At 44.1% G+C, this 24,380-nt stretch overlaps 1 protein-coding gene across 1 annotated transcript in view; it reads left to right on the top strand.

The window, feature by feature from the left end:
- CNTNAP2 (contactin associated protein-like 2) overlaps window positions 1-24,380 on the top strand; it is a 1,235,176-nt gene that overhangs the window by 1,195,205 nt on the left and 15,591 nt on the right. Inside the window, exon 21 of the mRNA XM_015572712.1 lies at window positions 14,702-14,941. Coding sequence (XP_015428198.1) covers window positions 14,702-14,941 — 240 coding nt within the window. The remainder of the gene's footprint in view (window positions 1-14,701; window positions 14,942-24,380) is intronic.

Here is a 24,380-nt window from a genome sequence, read left to right as displayed (position 1 = left end):
GCTCCCAGTCCCAAAGCCTCGATTTGACTCTAGGACAGGGCAGGTGAGAGGTTTCCTAAGACGCCTCCCTTCCCTGGGAGAACTGCCCTTGACTACCTCTCCAAAGTCAGAAACACAAGTTCTGATCAAAGCCCAACTTTTTCCTATGTCCTTGGGCTCCCATTCTCCCTGATGCCCCCAGAATCACCAGCGCCCCTGGAGGGTGAGAAATTCACATTCTCTGCTTGAACTGCCTGTGGATACACGTAGGCAAGCTCCCAGCCTGGACTCTGCAGTGCCCCAGCCCCAGCCACCATGAGGGGCTCAGACCCCCTTGAGGTGGAGGAAAGGGGTGTCATTACGGACAAAACAAGCAAAACCTCAAAATCAGAAGAAAGCTGGGCCTTAAATGAGGTGTGTTTAAAGTAGTCAGCACCTCTGCAGGTACTGAAGGCGAGAAGTTTAGCAAGTGTAATTGTTCTCCTGAGGAATAATAACGAGGACCCTGACTTAGAAAGAAAGAATAAAGAAAACCCACTTTCCTTATTCACCAGCCCAGCTGCTCTTTGAGGACACACTCATTGCCCTGATCCTCCAATAGTCCTTCCGTGTTAATAACAATCAGAGGTCATTACAACTTTATTTCAATTGGCGGCTATTTCTCTCTTCTATTCTAAGTGCTAATAGTTTGCCACGTTGACTGTGTGTAGTAACTGTGATTGCATCTGGGCCCACCCAGGACTCTTCCTGTACTGAGAAGCCAGCCTGTTGTCTGTTTCTGTTTACAAAGTGCCCCATTATTCAGGGATTCTAAGTGAGGAGGTAGGATAAGGAATACGCCTGGACATAGTTCCCACATGTGAACACTGACTACCATTTGGTGCTCCCTTGTGCCATAATCAGCATCGACTTATCTGGAGCCAGGTTACTTTTTCTCCAGAAACATTTTACATAGTTTGAAAGCCAAGTGATAGACTGTACAGTGAGAGGGAACAGCAAAGGACTGTCTGTACCACTAAGGAGAGCCATGCCATGTGCCACATCAGACATGAGTGAGCATCCGTTTCTGTCGCTATGGGAACTTCGGTTTCTGAGAAGCAAGGACGAGCATCAGTAACCCTGGCTCAGCCATCGATAAGTTACTTAACAGAACTAAGCCTTACTTTCCTCATCTCTCAGTTGGAACTATTAATACTTGCCACTCTTATTTCATTTTGAAGGGGTAGTTATGTGCATATGTGGCTACGTGCACACACAGCTTATAACAACATTGGCACTTTGTCAGTATACACACTTTAGCCTTAAAAAAAATTTTCTCATTTAAAACACAGCATTGATTTCCCTCAATGTGCACTTTTTACCATCTTACTTGACACCTGACTTTTCCACTCACTCTTATAAAATCAGCCAGAAAGGATAGACGTTAAAAGCATTGTGTCATATGAAAATGTACCATGTGTGCACAGAGGGACCAAGCTTTCTAAGCCCTGAACTCACAGATAGTAACCCTCACTGAGAGTCCCCCCAACAAAATGAATAACACATGGGAAGCTGTGGCTCCCTACTGCTCATGTGCCCATGAGTGTGATCCAAGAGGTGACTATTTGGCCATTCAAACAATAGAGCCTGTGTTTGTTGCCTATTAAACAGTCAGTATCCTTCATTAGATTAACTTTCCTGACATTTATCAACATTTCTTCCTGTGTGCCAAACGATTGCAGGTGGAAAGCAGAGTTTCAGGAGTGTGTTCATTTATAAATGAAGCCTTTTCAGATCATCACCTTTCTCCATCCCCTCTGCCATCCTGCCCCATCAAACCCTCACCCCCTCACTCAGGATGGCTGTTATTCTGTCTCCCCTGACTCCCCACTTTCTGTGTCTGTCTCCCTCAAATTGACCTGACACACACACACATCTCTGATTAAATTATCCCATGCTCATAGATTTTATGCAGAGATGCCCCAATGCATCTAGTACAAACTGATCAGAAACTTGAGGCCCTGCACGTCCACCCCAGATGGCTTCCCAGCTTCTGGCAACGCCCCTTGAGGCACTGCAGTTCCCACACATGCCCTGTTGGTTTACTTGTTGTGGGATATACCCGTCCTTCCCTCTCCCTCCTCCTTCCTTTTCAGATTGTGTGCCCTGGGTCAGTGACCATTTCTGTGTCACTTCCCTCGGGCCTCCCTTGATCCTCTTTGCCCCAGTCCAGACCTCTAGCTCTCAGCCCTCAGTGTGCATCAGGGCCTTGGCTGATGTTTAATCTTGACAGTAAGATGCCTACAGGGGATTGCACCTATTTCTCTCTGTCACACTGCCCAGCATGGGGCCTTTCTCTAGAAAGTGTTCATAAATATTCCTGATTTTAACTAAACACTGTATCATATGTAGGAAGTGTGATTAAATGTATGCATATGGAATCAAAACAGTTGCTTTATAGTTAGTATGTGGATGTTTGTATGTAGGAGATTCACAGGTAATCAGACAAGCAGGAAGCTGTATCATAGGAAAAACACATCTCGTTCATGACGTGTAGGACCCAGGTCCCAGGCACCCTGCTATGTGAGGAAGACAAGTTTCCTCTTTGAGAAGGAGCTTCCAGTCTCGTGGGAGAGAAAAACCTTTGGTCACAGAAATGTCACAAGTCCTGTTATGCCTGACTTCTCTGGGAAGACCAACAGAGTGCACCTGACTCAGTCCAGAGGTAGTCCAAGGTGGCTGGACCGCTGGAGAGTGGGAATGGACCAGCATACCTGGAGGCTGGGAAGACAGGCAAGGCCAGAGCCTGGAGGGTCTTGGTCATTTCCAGGAGCATGTTCTTTCCAGTAGATGCAGCCGTAGAAGGGGAATGAGAGGACCCTCTGAGTTTCAGAAACTTTCCTCAGAGGGCAATATTAGAATGAAATGGGACGAAGAAAGCAAGTGGCATGAGAACACAGACGTGACCAGAGGCAGGCTGACGTGAAAACAGGAGGGAGGGGAGTATTTGAGAACTTAGGGGTTGAATGCCTGAGAGGAGACTGCTATTGGCTGATAGGGGGTGACTGGCCTGCCCCCTCCAACACTGGGAACCTGGGGATGTCTCATCCACTTGCTAGGGTGTCCAGACTGCACCTTGAGAAACCACAACTAGGGCTGTACACTTTCATTTCAGTTTCTGGAAATAGAACCGACCTCCCTTATAATATATGTCTAGGCGTCAGCTCTCTAATATTCTGCTTTCAATGATGAGGAATGCGTTAGGGAAGAGCAGTTAAGATCAGGGTAAAGGACGGGTTAAGATATTTATCTCCTCCTGGCCTGTTTCCTCTGTAAAATGAAAAGGAAGATAATAATAGGACCTATTGCACAGAGGAGCTACAAGAATTAAAGAGTGTAGTGCATGTAAATCGCTCAGCGCAGGGCATAAAGTACGTGCTCAAGATGTCAGCTCTATTATTAGTGTGATTTGCCTGTGTCAGCCTATTGGTGTGGAAGGAGGAATTCTCCCTACCGTTGCAACAGGGACAAAGCCTCCCTTCTGAAATGTAAACAGGGATGCCTCAATGTAGATGCACTTGCTGTGCTAAATTTGAAGACAGTGTTTTGTCTTTTGTTTGTTTGTTCATCCTCACCCAAGGATATTTTTTTCTATTGATTTTTTTTAGAGAGTGGGATGGAGGGAGGGGGAGAGAGAGAGAAACATGTATGTGAGAGGGACATATCGACTGCCTCCCACATGCACCCCATCTGGGACTGGGGATCGAACCTGCAACCCAAGTACGTGCCCTTGACCTAGAATAGAGCCTGAGACTGACACTCTAACCACTGAGAAACACAAGCAAGGGCTGTTTTATCTTTTTGTTGGAAGATCTGGAAATTCCAATTTTCTATCAAGAGTGACTTGTATGTGACATCCGTTCTTTATGTGTGTTCTATTCATATCCATGTGTTTGCCAAAGTGCTAACGTTTGGGGGAATGTCATCTGTGGGTTATTAAAGGTCATGGCCCCGCCATTTCCCTCCAGTCTTAACGTGCCCAGTCCCAGGCCTCTATCGCCTACCTGTCCTTCCAGCATTCCGGCTGTGTGCAGGCTGCAGGGCCACAGAGCTGCCTCGCCCCATCTAGCAGACAGGCAGGCTGTCTCACTAGGAGGACCCTTCATGCTCACATGACAAAATGAATGCAGAGCTGCTAACAGGAAGCTTGAAAGTCAATCCATCTCCACCTGGCCAAGCAGGACCCACCCTCACTCCAGCCCCTAGTTTCAACGTCTAAGGGAAAGCCAGGACACACATGCAGGTGTTTCCTTCAGACCTTTCCAGTTACTGTTCCTCGGGCCTTGATTGCTTGTGCCCTAGATGAGTATGTGGCCTCCCTGAAATTGATCCAGAACTCAAATGTAATCTCAGCAGTGGCCTTCCCTGATTGTGATGTCTAAAATAATATCTCTCTATCTCACTCTAGCCCTTCCCTGCTTTAATTTTCTTGGTGAAATATCATTTTAGAGCAATAGGCTTTCTGTAAGGAAAGGTATGATGTTTTGCTTACTGTTAAGGTAGTGTTTTTAGCTCACTCTCATGAAGTAGGCCTTTCTTCTTTCACGTATTCATTCATTAATTCACACAACAAATAATATTACTGCCAAGCATATTGTCAGAATATACAATATTATATAAGATTAAATTATAATCCTTAAAGGAAGGAACTCTTTTTCAATACTGAATTCCCATCACTTAGCATACAATCCTTAATAAATCCATGAATGAATGGATGATTCCATGAAAAAGTTGACCTGTGTAAGACTTTCATCTCAATCTTGCTATGAAATGAAAAGCACATTTTTCCCCAAGAAATTTTGCCCAAAACCAAACATTGAGAAGAAGTTGTACAAACAGTAGATAGCATCATGGCTAAAGAAATGTCATCTTCTGAAGAGGATGACTCTTTTTTTTTAAATTGTTCACAAGTTTTCAAATGCTGGTGGAGTACAATCTGACTTTCAGGAAGGAGAGAACATCGGGGGGTTTGTGATTTCGGGTTACTCTTGCAGGAAGGAGGCCGGGTTATCCGGTACAGGGGCCTGGCTTTGACTCTGCCTTTATAAGACAGAGGCAAAGAAAGGTGGAGTCAGACCCTGTTCAAAAAAGGCAAAATCCAGGGCTATTGGGCAGCTGTCTCCGTGGCAAAATAAAATAATGTTCCCAGTCAAGCCCCAAGCCATCAAAAAAAGTCACCCCATGTCTTCTGCAGGGGCAGACATATCCATGAGGCTCCGTAGCCACAGACCTTAAGGCCCCAAACATTTAGAGACCCATGAACATGTGTCAACGTCTTTTAAACCCAGAAGGAAAAGAATGGATATTTCGGTAGAAGAAATGTGTTCATATATTAACATCTTCATCTTTGCACCAACACAGTCCAAAAATGTCATGCTTGTTTGCTGTGGAGGAAAGAGCCCTCGAAGGCACAAGTGGGGCCTGTGAAAGTCAGAACGTGGCCTCCGGTTGGGTCTCCTGAAAGAAGCCTTCTAGATGGATATTGAGCGAGAAACACCGAAACGTGCTCCTGCCAAGAGAGTAAAATCCTCAGTCATCCAGGAAAACATCTTTTCCAGGCAGATCATTTCCCCACAACGCCTAGGATTCACAGTAACATATTTTACAAGAGAGATTAATGCTGTTGCCCCATAAAATATTTTAAGCGCCGGTACTCTCTGAAACAACGCACGCAGCAGGACACCACGAGAAAATGACTACCAGCTCATTCTCGAAACTGCATTTTCTCCAAGGGCTGCCGCCGCTGTAATTTGCACCTTCTGAAGTGGAGATTGACGTGCGGTGGACATGTACAGGCAGCTAGAAGGGTAGAGATAATAACAGGACTAGAGAGCGTGCCCAGCTGGGAAAATAAGCATGCAGCCAGCACAGTCGGAGCTGAAAATGCAGGTCCCCGCACAGTATTGCCCAAAGAACCCCTCGTCCTTTATGAAAAGGGAAGTGAAAATCCACAGACCTCTAAACCTGATCCAAGCCATACAAACCACTGGGTGTAGGTGACTTACAGACAGATGCAGGTGCAGTGGTGGGATCAGCTTTGCTCTCCTTTTCTTCTGTGTTTTGCATAGGTTCACCCTGGTGCCATCGGGAGGAGTACTTAACAATTCACAGGGGATAGATCTTTGTTAATGTGGATTTTCTGAAAGTCGAGGTAGTAAACATTCGCAGTTCCTTCGACTCTGTCAGGCGACATAGTTTCAGGCATGGTGGTCGTCGGCTGTACGCACCCTGGTTTGTCATTGCTGCCTCGTCCCAAAGGCTCTGTCCTGAGCTGAACACCTGTCTGGGCTCATTGTGACCTCTAGGGACAGTCTCAGAAACCATCCCCGAGGTTAGAATTTAGACTCCATCCTCCCCTTGACTCAGTCACATCTCACTCTGAGCTCCTAACTCGCTTACAATTAAAATACCCTAGTCCTATCTGGACTGGAGTATTTAGGGAAGACAGGGAAGAGGGTGCATACTGTTATGAGGTGTGTTCTACGCAACTTGATATTGAAGGTGATTTGAGGGATGGGAGGAGGTGGGTGGTATTTTCAATTATAGAAATTCAGTATTTATTTCTCCTAAATTTTTCTAGTTGGGTCTAGGCCAGGGGTGGGCAAACTTTTTGACTCGAGGGCCATAATGGGTTCTTAAACTGGACCGGAGGGCCGGAACAAAAGCATGGATGGAGTGTTTGTGTGAACTAATATAAATTCAAAGTAAACATCAGTACATAAAAGGGTACGGTCTTGTTTTTTTTTTTTTTAGTTTTATTCTTTTCAAACGGGCCGTAGTTTGCCCACGGCTGGTCTAGGCTATCATTTCAACCTCTCAAAGTCCCTTTGGCTCATGACCCTTTCATCAAATGTATAACCACCTCTATCTACAAAGTGCCATATGACACGTTGGTCAATGTGCCGCCATTGTCCTTATCCAAATTAGTAAATAAATGTCAGCCTGGAACCATGCCACTAAAATTCTCCCCTGAAGCTAATTTTCACTCTGCTTGAATTCCACCCACAGTTCATCTCATTATAAGTCTACCTTTAACATATAACTCTTACTATCGTGAGCCCAAAAATGTCGTGAGAAACTTAATAAAACGCTTTGCTGTGATGTAGATAGCCTCTGTCCCTTCCCCCAGCCTCGTAGGCTGCTGCCCTCCAATCTGAAAATAATGAGTTGGTTTTAGAGGTAGAGCAGGGGAAGGGAGTGTGGGAAGAAACACACTTGTATACCGCCGGCCTACCCATCCACATTCCTCTGTAGCATCTGGCAGGTATAATTGTAATGTTCAAATTCATGTGATGATCCGCTCCAGTTTCTAGATTAGCCTCAAAGCATTTACACTTTGCTTTCTGAACACCATTCTATATGTAAGAGCCCCATTCTTTCTTATGTTAATTATGTACCATGGAGAGCAAATCGAGGGGACCCCCAACACATGCTCTGGCAGCAGTCTCCTCTCCCTGTGAGCCTGACAGGTCTCATCGCCCTGGGAAAACCATTTAGCTCAACCCCAACTTCAGCCGCCCAGGCCCTGATGCGTTCATGTTTACCTCTCATCCAATCTTAGTCCTCGAAGAATTTTTTTTCTCTTGGGTAAAACAGCTATAGAGGCCTCCTGGGGCAGGAATTACAGTACAAGCAAGAACAAAAGAAGGAAACAACTTTTTACTTTGCTGAATCATTCCAATTGACATTATCTGGAAATGCCAACATTTGTTAACACACTTTTCCTAGCCTGCCCTGCATTATGCTGCCCTTGCTGTGTATGAGGTCAGCACCCTCTCTGCACTTTTCCCTGATGCCCCCATTCCTCTGCTCCCCATGGACCAGGCTGAAATAACAGGGGCTGGACTGGGCTGGAATTTTCTTCAATGGTTTGGAGAGGAATTAGGGGAAAAACTTAAAAGCTTAAACTCACTCACCTTGTGGTATTTACTACAATTTAATAGGACTTTCCAAAGTCTAAAAAAAAAGTCACCCCAATAAATTTAAAAAGTTTTAGCAGAAGCAGGGCATACAGAGAAAGAAATGATTCTTCTGTACTACATTTCAGTTTAGTCATTTTGTACATGGGACTTAGGTCATTTTCTACTTCTGCTGCTTCAAGTTCAAATGCAAAAGTTGAATAAAACTCAGTAGGAAGAGGTCCGTTCACATCAAGTTCATGGAAAACTCAACTATCCATTAGTGCCCAGTTCTCCAACAGCAAATAGCTGGGACTCATAGCTTATATTTACAAAAACTCTGAGAGGTAAACCCAGACCTACATTTCTAACAAAGTAATCCAGCTCCCAGCTCTGTGGGGAGACTGATAGCTAAGTCCATTTTTCTGAAAGGTCTTGTTACTTTCAGAGTCTGTATTCTTAGCCCTGAAAAGTCACACCGCGTCCCAGGCTGCAGAAATGGGCACCAGGCATTTTGTCTTATGACTGACCCCTGGGAGCATTCAAGAAAAAATGGAGAATGTGTCTTCAGATGTGTGTTTCTGTGTGATGCCAAATGCGTTTTGGAAGCATCCGAGGGGCCATATCTTCCCCTTTGTATTGTAAGCACAACTGAATTATATTCACCAGCAACCATAATAAGTCTGCAGTTTTCAGACTAGATTTTAGGGACAAGAATGACAATTTCAACCTATGTAAGTAGCCCCCAATAGTTCAGAGACTGGAATAAATATATGCAAAGAAAATGTAATACTTTATGTTGTTGCAAAATAGTGTATTAGACTAGCATCTTCACATGATGACACTTTTTTATTTCAAATAACATCTTTTCTTATTTTTTCCATCACCATTTATTCCCTCTCTGCCCTCTTCCACTTCCACACATCCCCTCCCCACCACCACCATCCCCACACAACATCACCACACTGTTATCCATGTCCATGCGTCCTCTCTCTCTCCCTCTTTTCTTTTTTGCCCAATCCCTCCACCCACTCCCCAACACCCCAGAGACATTTCTTCTCATTGCTGTTTCTGAAAAATCCAGCTTTACCAATTATTAGAAACTATTTCCAGAGACAATGTGGGAGGAGAAGGAGATCCTGCTTCTGTCAGCAGATCCCCTATTTGTAACTGAATTAGTGAATGTCAAAGGTCAAGAGCTATTGAAGTGGCACCTGCATAATTTAGTCCCACCTTCCTCTGTAAGAGAGAAAAGCATAGCATGAATACAATGAAATTTCACACACACACACCCCAGAAAAGAATAGTGATAGAAAACTCTAAAAAATGGAAAACATAACTAAATTCAGCTGATGAATAGATACCATGTGCCTGGTAGTGTGGGGAGCCAGCACGGCCATGGCATACTCATGCCAGCTCAGCCTGGTTCAGTGACCCTTAGTGGGGGCGTTGAAAGGCTTAGAAAAGACATACAAGAGAATGGAAGCTGGGTCTTGGTGGGACGCTGCCCCTTGATGGACCGCACCAGCGCCCACAACCCTTTATTTTATAGCAGATGCCACGAGGCAAAGTAGGGAGATGACCAAGATGTTTACAACATTCTCGTGGGTTTCAACTACATGCACCTGAACTCTATCACTCAGGCACGTGGGGCCACATGTTCAGTCCACAGGCTCAAGCTTACAACTATAGCTGTATGCTATTGTGCTGGGAAGGCTCTGCCCTCCAAGCTGGGACTTGCACGTGGCAATGAGAGGACTGTGCCCTCTGCTCAGTCCAAGGCTTGAACCTGTCCAAAACACTATCGCCGCACCCCATATGGTAGCACGTGGGTTACACAAGAAGAGCATACAGATGAATTTAAATAATCTCAAAGGAAAAGGAGAAATGTCTTCAGAGGAGTCGGCATCTAAATGTTTGCTGAGGATGTGCTCATCCATGTCCCCAGTCCTGGAGCCCAGTTCTGTCCTTAGCGGAGCCGGGCAATGGCTTTATTCTGCCCGAGTTTCTCGTTAGTTCAGGTGCCCTTTTCTGTCTACATTTCCCTGCACTCCTGCCTGGCACTTGCTATCCAACAGCTGAATAAGAACGAGTGGAGAGCATGCTAATGCATCACAAATGTAATTGCTGCGTGCTCCTTAGAGTATTGTCAGGAGCATTTCGTTTTAAGGTTCCACCAGGAATCATGTCAGTATTTGAAGTGGGCTATTTTCTATAACCCACATCACTGTGATTCTCAGACATTAAAGCACTAATTGCAGCTTGAGAATTTCATTTCAGTAGTGATTGTACTACATCTCTAAAATATGCATTCTTGAGAGCAGGTTTTGTCCAAGTGACGCCTGGGCCCAGACATCTCCATGCAGAAAGTAATTGCTTACAAGAAAACATATTTTAATATTTGATTTCAGAATGAGACCAGCCCAATAAATTAGCATAATTAACATGTAACAAGCTCAAATGCCCTGAATGATAGCCTCAGGATCATTTGTTAGGTTTCTTAGAAGTTTGGATCTTTATTCCAGACAAGCACTTGCAGAACTTGCTGGTGCTTTAATGATGCTGGGAACCTCTGACCTCAGTTCATGGTATTTCTGAACACCATATTGTCGGCTCAGTCACCAATGAAACATGGTCTTTGAGCCATCTCTAACGGCCATTAATTATTCTTAAGCCTCACTAGACCTGGATGGTGTTGCTAAATGGTTAGAGCATCAGTCAGGGCACCAAAGGGTCTTGGGTTTGATTCCTGGTCAAGGACACGTACCTGGGTTGCAAGTTGATCCTCAGCCCCAGTCAGGGGCACGTGTGGTAAACAGCCAATCCAAGTGTCTGCCTCACATCGAGGTCTCTGTCTCTCCCTCTTCTCTCTCCGCCTCTCTTTCTCTCTCCTCCCTCCCTCCCTTCCTCTCTTTGTAAAAAAAATCAATGAAAAAAACATCCTGAGGGAGGATCAGCAAGAACAACAAAAAAGGCTCCCTATGCCACTTCTATGAAGAGTCCCTGGCTATGAATGCCAAAAATTCAAGTAAATATGAAAACAATATAATCCAGTCCATTTTTTCAGACAGAACTTGAGAATAATACAAAACATCTTCTGCTTTTTTATATGAAATATAAACATTTATTCTTTTTAAAATACATTTTTATTGATTTCAGAGAGGAGGGGAGAAGGAGAGAGATAGAAACATCAATGATGCCTCCTGCACTCCCCCTACTGGGGATCAAGCCCACAACCTGGGTATGTGCCCTTGTCCAGAATCGAACCTGGGACCCTTCAGTCCGCAGTTCTATCCACTGAGCCAAACCAGCCAAGGCTAAACATTTATTCTTTGGCAAAGCCTTAGTGTCTCTGAGCCTCAGTTTCCCCTTCTGTGCAATGGGGATAATCCTGTCTAACTCAGAGAGTTATTAGGAGACTTAATTAAATAATGCACAAAAGTGCTAACCCAGTACCTCACATGTGTACCAACTGTGGTTTATAAGAAACTCTTGATATTCTTAGTACCACATGGCCAAGAGTTGGAGCCATCAGGACAGAAGAACCAAGAGTGTTGATTGCAGTGCTGCCCCCACCCCAGGCGATGGGTCTCAGCCCAGGGTCTTTAAGGCACGTCAACCAGCTTTCAGGCTTGGAAATGCTGTTTCTACTCTTCTGGGCATCAGAACCCTGCTATTTGTGACGCAGTCACCTCTCAGGAAAGGAACAACAGTTGGAAAAAATGGTGATTTCTTTCCCCACAACAAAAAGAAAACACAGAATCGCAAAAGCTAAAGAAGATAGTGAGCAGAGTTAAGTGCCCCTAAGAGAATGGGAAAGTATTCTAGCAGCCCCGCCCCCAACCTGTGCTCACTTAGCTGACATTTCCACCAGTGCTCACAGCCCCAACCGGCCTGGGCACCCTGCTCCTTCCCACCGCTCCTCTGGTCACAGATTCGCCATCAGAACCCCCTTCCTGGGCTCCCCTCTCTCCACCTTGTCTGTTATCCCCCGCCTGGGGGTCCTCTCAGGGGGAGACACTCAGGGGAGGACAGCTCTTTAAGAAGTGGACACCCCCCTCTTAGATAGGGAACCCTCAGATACATACCGCTTTGAAGCTGTTCCTTTTCTGCGGTGTGATTGGGAAGCCGGACCTACGTAACGTTTAGAGGACTGTGTCAGGGACCACACGAAATGGAGCCAGAGTCTGAAGGTCTCCACCCAAATCACTGGCAGAGGAAACAGAACCAAAACTGATTCACTGCAGATTAAATAAGGCCAAGAAGATGCTGGTGACAAACAAAACAGGCACTGTCCCACATCCATGCATAACCCTGCCTCCCTTCTTAGCCCGGGGAGTTCTCGGGGTCCTGTGGGCTAATGAGATCGCTTGCTCAGAGCAAGTGCTACACTGCCACTACAGTTCCCTTTCTAATATGTTCCCATCACAGCCCTCTGCAGCTGAAACATCTTTGAGTTTCGTACAGAAATGCACACATCTTAACGTGGCATTCAAGGTCCTTCCCAGTCTGGTCTAAGCTCTGACCCCCTCAGACTCACATGGGTCCCAGACCTCATAACAAACTCAATCTGCAGTTCTCTTTCAGCCTCAAAACCTGGTTCTCCAACAGGTAACAAGCAGTGAGGATGCGGGGAATTCGGTGGGAATGTAGAATGGTGCAGCCACTGTGGGAAACAGGATTTTCCAAGATTAAAAACAGAACTGCTATGACCCAGCAATCCCACTTCTGAGCATATACCCAAAAGAATTGAAATCGGGATCTCAAAGGAACATCTGCACTCCCTTGTTCATTGCAGCATCATTCACAAAATGCTATACCAAAAACATGAAAACTCCTAAACTTTCAGCCACAGGTGAATGGACAAAAAATAAAAGTAGTATACACACACACACACACACACACACACATGCGCGCTCACATGTGCGTGTAAACTGTGGAATGTTATGCAGCCTTTAAAAAGGAAGGAAATCCTGCCATTTGCTACAACGTGGATGAACTTGGAGGACATTATGTTAAGTGAAGTAAACCAGACACAGGAGAACAAATACTACATGATCCCATGAGTATCAGGAAACTAAATTAGTCAAATTCATAGAAACAGCAGAATGGTGTTTACCAGGGGCTGGGGGGGATTGGGAGTTGTTGCTCAAAGAGTCAATACTTTCAAATATGCAAGAGGAGTAAGTCCTAGAGATCTGTTCTGAGCAGAGTGCCTAGAATTAACAATACTGTACACAATAGTATGTTTAAACATTTAAGAGGGTGAAAACCACATCAACCCTTGTTCTAGTGTGACCTCTCCTGATGCTCCCCAGGACCCCACACAGACCTGCCCCCCTGCTTTCGCATGGGCTCTGATCATTTTACCAAACATGTGGTCAGTTTCTGAGCTCAGAGAATCAGTGATTGAGAGACTCGGGTCAGTCGGCCTGGCCTCAGCAGCCGAGGGATCTTAACCATGAGCCTCAGTTTCCTCAGACATTCCATAGGGATGATGGTATTCCCTTCCCCACAGGCTTGTTCTGGGGATTAAATGTCTAATTCACCCAGCAACATTTTAAGGGTTCAGTGAATGAACTCTTGTTATTATACAGCATGTGTTCAGTTGTGTTAGTCAGTTGTTTGTATGCTTGTTTTCCCAGCTAGGTTGTGAATTTCCCACCTAGATTTTTCCCAGTTAGGGTAAAGCTTTATATGTGTCTCTCTCTTCCTGCTACTACTACTTGCAGTCAATACCTGTAATCAGATGAATTGAATTCACAGTCAATACCTGTGATCAGATTAATTGAATTGAATTGAACTGAACTGAACAGAGGTCCCACCAGACGGCAGGAGCTACCAGCCCAGGATTCTTTTGTCTGGAGCTCTACTCCAGGGCTGGATAGGCTGAAAAGAGCTCTCTATTTACGTCTGAGAAGCAGCTGATGGAGTCAGGGGTGTTCCCAGTTTCCAACCACTGAGTGGCCATTTGTCCTGGTGCCTCAACCATAGGTGAAAACAGATAGGAGGTGGCGATTCTTAAATGCCTATGTATGTTTGAGATTGAGTTGGGAAAGTGTCATGACTTCCAAATATCCATCAGATTCCAGATGGGAATCTGTAAACCTCAGAATTTTAAAAATATTTTTATTGATTGGTTTTAGAGGGGGAAGGGAGGAAGAGAGAGAGAGATTGATTTGTGGTTCCACCTATTCATGCACTCACCAGTTGATTCCTGTACGTGCCTCAACCAGGGATCGAACCTGCAACCATGGCACATGGGGACAACACTCTAACCAACTGGGCTACCAAGCCAAGGCTAAACCTCAGAATTTTAAGGGGATTGGATTCTGAAGAAAGGGAATGCCCAATTTCTAAATAATAAGAAAGAGGTATAGAAGAGGTACAGGAGAGCTGGACCTGGGGCTTGCTCAATATTTCAATATCCATAAGAGAGTCATTGAAGCATCAGGAAGAAAAATCAATGAGAGCCGAGTGAGTGTTGTTAGTTTCAGCAATATCTCAAGTATCTGGAAGGTAGCTATGAATGTATTTTATTTTAACAAATAGTCTTATTCTCCTCACTCTACCAGGTTCTCTAGTAACACCGAAGATTATTTTAAAGTCAAGTCTCTAGCCCTAAGCCTTATCAAGCCATTAGTATTTCATCTAAAAGAATATAACATTTTGACCTGAAATCTAAGAGTAAGATTTGGACCAAAGCATTCAAAGACGAGTGTGTTCTACAGCTGGAAGACAGTGAGTAGAATAAGATTTTTACGTTCTCTTTCTTTTTCTTTTAGAAACAGGGAAGATTGACCAAGAGATTCACAAGTACAACACCCCAGGATTCACTGGGTGCCTCTCCAGAGTTCAGTTCAACCAGATCGCACCTCTCAAGGCGGCCTTGAGGCAAACCAACGCCTCGGCGCACGTCCACATCCAGGGCGAGCTTGTGGAGTCCAACTGCGGGGCCTCCCCGCTCACCCTCTCACCCATGTCGTCTGCCACCGACCCCTGGCACTTAGACCACCTGGATTCAGGTAAAGTCTAAAGCAGCGTTAGACAGATTGCTTTATTTCTTTAAACCTCAGTTTCTTCGCCTGTAAAATGGGGTTAATAACAGCACCACTCTGGTAATGTAGTTGGAGGATTAAGAGCAAAGGAATGTGTGGGTACATGAGTTCTTAGCACAGAGCTGAGCACATATCAAGTGTCACAAGTTCCCACCATCATTCTTGCTCAGTGCGAGACGTGAACAAGCCAGTGCCTGCACTGCTGGCTGCAACGGGACTGCTGAGTGATCTGATCAAACCACTCCCTCACGTTTGCCTTTGTGACTTTCTGATTTGCAGCCCCTTAGTCCAAGTTCTAAGCTCAGAAGGAAAACTTTAAAGCAATACAGGGATTTCATCACCAGTACTGAGTTTTATATAAATAGCCTTCTAGCTTTTTAAGTGATGGGTTTAGACTTCCAAAGCTCAGTGGATTGAGTCCCACTTCTGTAGTTGGTAAGATATGTGCTTCGAATGCACAGGGCTGAAATGAAAGGATGTAGCTGTTGTCTGCAAAACTAACTGGATGCAAATTCAAGGTTCTCATAACAGGGACTGATGGGGAGCCTTCTCGCTCTACCCAAACTAACCTTGGGCAACTCAGCTCACGTCTGTAAGCCTCTGCCTTGCCACCAGAGGCTTGGCGATGTGGAGGTCCCTAAGTGATCTCCAAATCTAACATTCAGAGGGTCTCCAAAGCAATGTATGATGCTAAAGACAGGAATAGGACGAGCAGGGGGCAAGGTGGCATAAGTGCCCTCACCAGCAGGTCATACAGGGGCAGGTATATTCCAAACTTAGTCCTCAATTTCCCCATATCTCAAGTGGAAATGCTAAGACTAACCCATAGAATTATATTTGAGATTATGTATTTAAAGCACTTAGTGCAGTTACAGACATGTAGCAAGCTTCACTAAAGTTTAGCTGCAATACTATTACCAATGTGGTCATTATTGTTAGACACAGTTTGCTATGAGGCTTGCATGTCCATTAAAGACTTCCAGGTCCTCCCCCACCCTAATGTCTAATTCATAACAATTCCTAGTGTAAGCGTGACACGTTTGATTGCTTTTGTGTATTCCAGTCCCGCGCACCATGTGTCTCAGCTTTAAGCGCAACTCTCATTGTGGCCCTTGCCAGGATTTGTGCTGCAAAGCTTTGTGAAGCTTCCACAGAAGCCAAATTGCCCCGTTGTCAGAATAGCCAGTTTACAGACTAAACAATTGTTCCTTACACATGGATTCCCATAACACAGTGAGGGGTGCTGTGTGCCAAGGGTGCATCTGAAGAATTCCCTTCCGTGAATGTCGCTGGACCGCTCAGTGGATTGGTTTCCTTGTGGGCTGGAATGGCAGGAAGCATTCCTAATGCTGAGAGAAGGAAAACAGGAATGAAAACACGAGATGATAAAAGACAGATGTCAGGGCTACTGAGGAACAGACTTTCCAGATAAATTCCTCCCAAAGCCAGAGTGGATGGGGGTCGCACAGGAACTTTGAGACACACAGGTGCTTAAGCCATTCCAGGTACTCCCTGCATGAGGCCCTGAGCACGTGTGGTCTAAACTGGCTGCCAAAAAATTAGTTTCAAAAACATCTTCTAGATGCTACTTTGGGCCAATACAAGCTCATAGTCATTATGTCCTAATTAGCAAATTATTTGCTTTGTGGACTGTGAGATACAGTTGTGGGAACCAAACAGTTTGGATTCATTTGGGCTTTTTCAACATCATGATTTCTGCATGACAATTTTAATCTTTTGATTGATATAATGAACAAGTATATAAGGAACACTTCTGTTATTATCTGGTGTTCAAATCAAATTTCTGCACCCCAGGTATTATGGTTGGCCGGTACTATAGACTAGGGGTCCTCAAACTTTTTAAGCAGGGGGCCAGTTCATTGTCTCTCAGACCATTGGAGGGCCGGACTATAGTTTAAAAAAAAAAAACCTATGAACAAATTCTTATGCACACTGCAGATATCTTATTTTGAAGTAAAAAAACAAAACGGGAACAAATACAATATTTGTATTTGCATGTGGCCCGCGGGCTGTAGTTTGAGGACCCCTGCTATAGACCATAAGGTCAATTTGCAGAAAAATGTCCACTTGTACTTGGCAGAGGTCTTACCTGGTGTTAATCAGTTGCTGTATTGATCTCATCACCATAATTTATCCCATAATTGGAATTCCCAATTAATTTCCATAATTATTAATTGAAAGGACAGAAAACAAGCTTCTGAAGTCTTGTTTAGATAATATGATTTTATTATTTTCCTTTAGGTGAATGGGAACATGAGAAAGAATGGGAGGCAGGCGCTGGACGTGGGGACAGAGAAAGATGGAGACAGAAAGGATGGTCACTAACTAGCAGCTCCAGTGGCTTAGCATCAGGAAGGAAAGCTTTTCCTCTGCCCTCTTATGTCCAGTAACGAGGGGCCTGCAGATTAAACCGATAAAAGACATTAACAGAAGAAAAAAGTTTATAGATGTGAAAGCTTATAAAAGAGTTAGCTTAATAAATGGTTAAAGGCTTATATGCCTTACTCAGGGGGAACAGGGAGAGAGCAGAAGAGGTGTCTACGGAGAGAACAAATGGGTTCCTACAAGAACAGAAGAGAGAGAAGCAAGTTTGTGATCATGCTTGTTTATGCAGGTGGGAGTGGTCTTTCTTCTTTAAGCCATAAAACTCCCCTGGGGAGGGCATTTATGGTATTTTTACTCTTGGTCTCCTTCCAAAGGGGAGTAAAAGCCACTCAGAAGGGGGAATTTATGGCAGCCTCATTTCTACGTTTAATCAGATAACAGAAACTCCAAAAAAATCTCTTTCTGCAGCTGTTGAATTGCAAATGTCCTCAGTTTAAACTAATCTTTATATCAACTCTGGGGTTCTAAGTGTACCCCCACATCAGCAAGTGCACCCTAGTTTCTGTGAGCCTCAGTTCAGCATTCGGGATTCTGATTGGAGGGTTTTGCTTTCTTCAGATAATCTTCCTGTGAGAGTAGAATAAGAATCCTCGCTGTCAGATAGTCAGAAACAAAGCGAGAGAATATAAACAAAACGCCACTGCTGGCTGTAAATCATGTCTTCCCTAAGTCTGTGTAGATACAGGATAGAGAGAGGACAAGGGTGAGGGCGGATCGGTCCTGGTTTGAATAAAGGACATTTGAGAACATCATGGCATCTGGTGCCTTGGAAAGGGTTATCCTCAACCAGAAGATGAGCATTTGGAAGCTCGTTAGAAATGCAGAATCTCAGGCCCTCACCCAAGACCCACTGTGTCAGCATCTTTTATCAAGATTCCCAGGTGACTTACCATATACACATTCAAGTTAGAAAGCACTCACCTAGTTCAGTGGTCCTCAATCTCAGATGCACTTTCAAAGTACCTGGGGAGCTTTCCAAAACCCCAGTGTGCAGCCTACACCCCTGACCAATGAAATCTGATGCCCTGGGGGTGAGATTCAGGTGTCCATCTATGTGAGACCTCCCCCAGGGCGGGGGGGGGGGTACCAATGTGTAGCCAAGATTGAGGATCCCTCTCCAAATAAGAGTGAAGCTTACTAATAGCCCCCTTGGTGAGCCCTTTTAAATAAGGTTACCAAAAGAAAAGGAAATTAATACCCAAATAATGCAGCAACAGCAACAAAAACAGTTTATGAAAAGCAACGAAGCCTTTAGATGGGGAAGTCTCAAATTGAAAAGCTGTAGCAATAAGCTTGCAAAAGGTTGGGCTCCTCTGACCATCTTCTAAGGAAGCTGATGGAGACACAGAAGTTCTCTTCTACACTTGAGGGCAGCCAATCGGCTTCTTGAAACCGGAAAAGCAGACTTCAAACAAACCAACAAGAATTCCACAGTTTGGGACCGAACTCTAGCTCTCATGAAAGGGTGTCATTATAGAAGTTGTTGACCCCAGGAAGGAACCGCAGTTTGAGGAAGATGTCCAAATATTATTCAATTTATTGAATCAACTGCAAACGTAATTTGAAAGGATATTGGGGGGGGTGGTGCTACTTAACATGAAGATGTGGCCCTGCCAGTGTTGCTCAGTTGGTTGAGCGCCAGTTTGATTTCTGGTCAGAGCACATGCCCAGGCTGTGAGTTTGGTCCCCGGTCAGGGTGTGTATAGGAGGCAATGGATCGCTGTTTCTCTTTCACATCCATGTTTCTCTCTCTCTCTCCCAAACCAATAAAAACATTTTTTTAAATGAAGTATGTGCATCTTCAAAAATAATGCACACCCCTGGCTGTGAAGATGGCCTCAGTATTGAAGGGATGTCAGTGATAAACCAAAGCTACTCACTTCACACCCTCACCAGGGTATGTGCTTTTTGGAGATTAGAATTCAAGACGTCCACCCCTAGGTCTCGCGTTCTTTGTGCTCCCTGACATTTCTCTTACTTAGATGATATCAGATGGTAAAAACAGAAAATATATTCTAAGTTATGCTGGCTTCGTGTAATAAGATCCTTTCTTTCTTCTATGGCACTGCTGGCTGAGTTATTCATTTCCTCTCTGACGCTTTGTGGACTGTCAGTATTTTCCAAAGCAAGAGACACATGTAGTTGGCAGGTTGAGGTGTTTTATCACATTCCCAGGTAGGAAGTCTGACTCCTGCAGTGCAGCCTGGTGCCTTTGATAGGGGGTCACCAGGTCACTGTGGAAAGAAAATAGACATGGCATTGCAAACAGTGTAAAGTCACATCCTGTTTATTTCTCTTTCAGCCCCTCAAATTTTGTCAAAGAGAAAGTCTCCGATTGGTTCTGACATGCCCTTAACACCCCTCCCCCTTGCTGTTAACCTTCATTAAAGAGAGAACAGGCTTCTGTTTAGAGCCCTGACAGAATAAATAGAATCACTCAGTAGGTTTAAAAAGTTGTATCAGTGTATTTATTTAAATTAGAAATTGGATCAATTTAGTGACAATAAGTAAATAAATAATCATTAGATTTTGCATGGCTAATGGCAAAAAAATGTGAAGGCGGTTCCCACGTGACTGGAGTGTGGAAGGCCCTGGGCAGTGTGACAGGACCATCCCGAACACAGGGCTGTAAGCACAGGGAGTAAGAGTGCATTTTTATAGGGGGAAACAGTAAACAAAATAGCATTAATTTGATTTACATCAATTCTGCTCTATTAGGAACATCCAGTCGCTGTCTTTTCTGCCTGGTTTTCCCCCATTGATAAGAAGTGCCGCCTGTTTCTAAAGCACATCATTAGGGTCCTGAGGAAAATTTTTAGAACAATAGTCACAAGGGAGGAAAAAACACACCAGCCCTGAGTTCTGGTGCATTAAAGGTCGCAGAGCAGCGGGAAATTGCTGGGACCTGCCTCTCGATCTCGGGCTCTGTTCTTTCTCTTGGTCGAATCCAGGAATCTTCTTTCCTTGAAACAGCAAGGATTTCCCAGCAGGAGTATAACCATGGACAGCAGGTCACATTCTGAAAAAAAAAAAAAATACATCCACGAGTCGGATGCTGTAAATTTCTGCACCAAGAACCAACTCCAAACTGTACAGCACAGGGGCATTCCTAGTATGCCTTAAGGTGTTTTATCACATCCGTGATACTTGATACAGAATACATCAGACCAAAGGCCACACACATCCTAGGACCTTTTATAAAATATCATACCATAGACAGAGCACTCTAACATGTAAGGTTCACTCCCTAAGGAATCTTCTGTTTATAAAGAGTATAACTAGTTATAAAGATTTATAAAGGACTTCTAGTGCGTAATATTCTCAACACAGGTATGTGCCCATACCTCTGTCAATTTACAAGTGTACCACGTGCGCACCAGAAGGCCCCAGAGAATCGGGCTCAGCTGGGTGCTGGCAGTTGAACAGCCTCCACTGTAACCTTGACTTCCCTGCCTCCCACCCTAAAGCTAACCTGCATCTGACACTGAGGGTCTCTTGACCAAGAACTCTCAATGGGTGGGACATGGAAAACCCAGGAGCACTGAGCAGAGTGGAAAAACAGTTAACCACGGCCCAGTTCTCCTCCCGCCCAGACCCAGGGTCAAGGTTGTCAGGAAGCCGGGAGGATCCAAACCCAGACTTGTCCAGGGGATTCACTCAGGTTCACAGAGCTATTGAAAAACCAGCCCTCTTAGGAATGTGTTCTCCCACATAAATTGGGAGCTCGATGGAATCTGGTACCAGGGCTCACTCAAGGTAACAACCTCGCCCAGTTAGATTCCAGAGCAGTCTACCAACTACTTCAAACTGAGAAATGAGGCTTGAACTCAACACAGCACTTGACCCCTGGGAATGTGAGTTTGACTTCTAAAGGCACCCCTCCCCTACCTCTAAGGTCATGATTTTTGATGACTTGATTTCTTATCTATACGCCAAATTTCCTTTCCACCATCTGAAGATAAAACATTTTTATATCTTCATATGCAAAAGAGTTATGAATATGATGAACATTCTTCATAATTACAAGCTGGTAGGTGGTTTTCTTTACCACCTGCAGGCACTTAAAATAATCTTTCCAGCTTTTATACTGACATCTTAATTATTTCTGAGCAGTTAGTTCCCTTTTTGCATCCTTATGCTAAGATTACATGATTAATTCGTTCAATCCCTGACACCTAATCTTTTTATTCTCTTGTGTGTCTTTTCTCCTCATCAGTGACCCCCACAGGTAACATTTACTCAAGTGCAAAGAACAATTATTATTCCCCATTTTCTAATGTGCATTTTTCCGGCAAATGATGCAAATTCTGCTTTTCTGCAAGAGCACCAAGCACATTTACACAGCTTAAGTTAAATATAATATTAAGTTACGGATATCTGATCCATTAGTCATTTAAGTTGTTCCCATCTTTTGTTTCCATAATGACGAGCTTTGCACATGTGACATTGTTGAATAAAAGGATATATTTTTAATTTTGATAGCTATTATATGTCAGCCTCCAATGATTTAGTACCCTATTACCCCCAATCCAATACAGTATGAGAGTCTTTTTCCCCACACCCTTAACACAGTACATCATAATATTCTTTTAAACTTGCTACATTTTATTTGAAAAAAATGAAATTTTATTGTTTTAGTTTGGATTTCATTAATTATAAGTGAGCTTAAGTATCTTTGTATACATTTATAAGTCACTTGTATTTATTTTTTCATGAACTGCCTATTTATGTTCTTTGACCAAATATTTATATTCTTCCCTATTTGTTGGTCATTTACTACTTAACTTATATGAATTCTTTATATGATAAGTTAATTAGTATTTTACTATGTTTGAGTGTTTTTCTAGTTTGATCTCTATTTTTTCATTTATGGGGTTTTATCGTGTAATTTTTAAAAAATTTTGCATGATGAAATAAAAATGTTTTATGGCTTTTTGTCATCTCCATTTAGAATTTTTGCAAAATTTTCTCTAGAAGATTTTAGTCCTATTTTTCATATTATAGATTTAGGTTTTCTTCTTGGTTAGATTTTTTTCCTCAAAAAAACCAGCTTTGGATTTATTTATTAGTGCTATCATTTTTCTGTTTGCTTTTACCACTTGCTTTTACTTGACTTTTTTAAATTTATATTTGCTGCTCTTTAACTTTGTAATTTGAATATTTAATTATCTCGTTTTCATGGGGGCGGGGACGTATCACCCTCTTCAGAGGAATGTGGACCAAAGTTAACAAATCTCAGCTCTAAACCCAAAACTCTCACTTCTGACCCCACCTCCCATATTGCACGTTCCAGATGCAGTCTTGGCATTAATATTTTTAACTAGATGTTTATCTAAGGGGCCTGAAAAGACTTTAGAGGCTTCCTTAAGCTGCCACAGCCTCCCACATCACAGAACAGATTTGTCAAGCCTGTGTTTTGCAAAGCAGTGAGGGCCATGGTGAGAAATGATAGACAGCCAACCTCTCCTAAGTGGCTATAGGGATGGGCAGTGAGGCTGGAGTCCCTGCAGCACCACACCCTGCTCAGCATCCTCTCTTTCCTGTGCTGCTCTCTAGTCACTCCTGTGTGGCAGGCGCTGCCTTTGCTCAGGTTCTGTTCTTTCCCAACCAGAGTTGTTTAACTCTCTGAAAACTCCACTGTGAATAAATCAAAAAGGTCACAAACATCAACTATGGGACAACGTCTACGGTCCTTGTTCCTCCCTGTGTGGGCGTCACTTTCAGTCCGTTTCCCTCTGCCTTTCCCCCTTCCTTTCCCTTGTCCCTTTTAATAGATTTTGAGCCCCAGGGAGGGCAGGATTCTCTCCCAGTCTTGTCTCTGTGCTCGCCCCACTTCAGCCACCTCACCGGACAGGGGCCTTAGAGAGGCCTCTCTCCAGGGGTCTGTGCGGGGTCATCCTCTCAGCTGTGGTCTCCCTCACCTACGTGGGGCTGGGGAAATGCGGGGAAACACAGGCGTCCTCACTGCTATGGCATCTTCTCCAGCGATGGCAGAACCACTGACTCCAGGAAATCATGGTATTTGTTTTTGCCTCAGTTTTGTGCTGCAGAAAGGGCAGGTGGATTCTTGATTCTGCTGTTCAGCTTCTAGCGAGGAACAACCCCGGAAGGCTCAGGGAGAAAAAGTAAAATCAACTTTATGTTAAAATCTAAATATGCAATAAGCCATATGAAAGTTATTTTAAACATGGAGACCAAATCGCTTTGACATTTCCCTCTTGGGAATGGCAAAGAGTGGTTTCCAAGAATTGACTTGGGAATTTCAACTTTTAAAAAACTGAAAAGGATAAATGATAGTTTAAAATGGTAAAGGACTTGAGTTGCTGAAATGCTATCAGGGCAAGATTTTGTTTCATCCTCGGGGGTCTATATGTATGAGTGGACATTATTAGCCACTTTTAAAGAGAAGGAAAATGAGCCCAGCCAGCGTGGCTCAGTGGTTGAGCATAGACCTATGAACCAGGAGGTCAAGGTTCAATTCCCGGTCAGGGCACATGCCCAGGTTGCAGGTTCCATCCCTCGTGCAGGAGGCAGCCAATCAATGATTCTCTCTCATCATTGATGTTTCTCACTCCATCTCTCTCCCTTCCTCTCTGAAATCAATAAAAATGTATCTTAAAAAATAAATAACTAAATAAGTAAAGGTCAGGGAAATGAGACTCAGAGGAAGCAAATGCCTTCCTGCCCTCAAGAAAGAGCGAGTGGCTGCTGTGGGCTAGCTCAGCCCTGTCTCACACACACCGCACAGTCTGGAGACTCCGGCGGCCGCGCCCCCGTCCGGAGATGCCGCCCAGCCCCCTGTTTACAGCACCTGCTGAAAGGCACACAGAGACCAGCAGTGCCAGGCCTAAATGTCCGGTAGACGCCCTTCAAATTCAGTGCTTTCCCCATTTTTCCTCCTCCGGGAAAATAATCGAATTTAAACGTAAAAGATTTCCAGTTCTTTATCGTGAACTGTTTTCCTGTCTCCTGCCACCCCGTGGATATAAAGTGGAAGTCT

This window comes from Myotis davidii, unplaced genomic scaffold, assembly GCF_000327345.1.
Source record: "Myotis davidii unplaced genomic scaffold, ASM32734v1 scaffold49, whole genome shotgun sequence".
Lineage (NCBI taxonomy): Eukaryota > Metazoa > Chordata > Mammalia > Chiroptera > Vespertilionidae > Myotis > Myotis davidii.
Note: the sequence above shows the minus strand (reverse complement) of the source record. Positions and strands in the feature narration are given on the sequence as shown.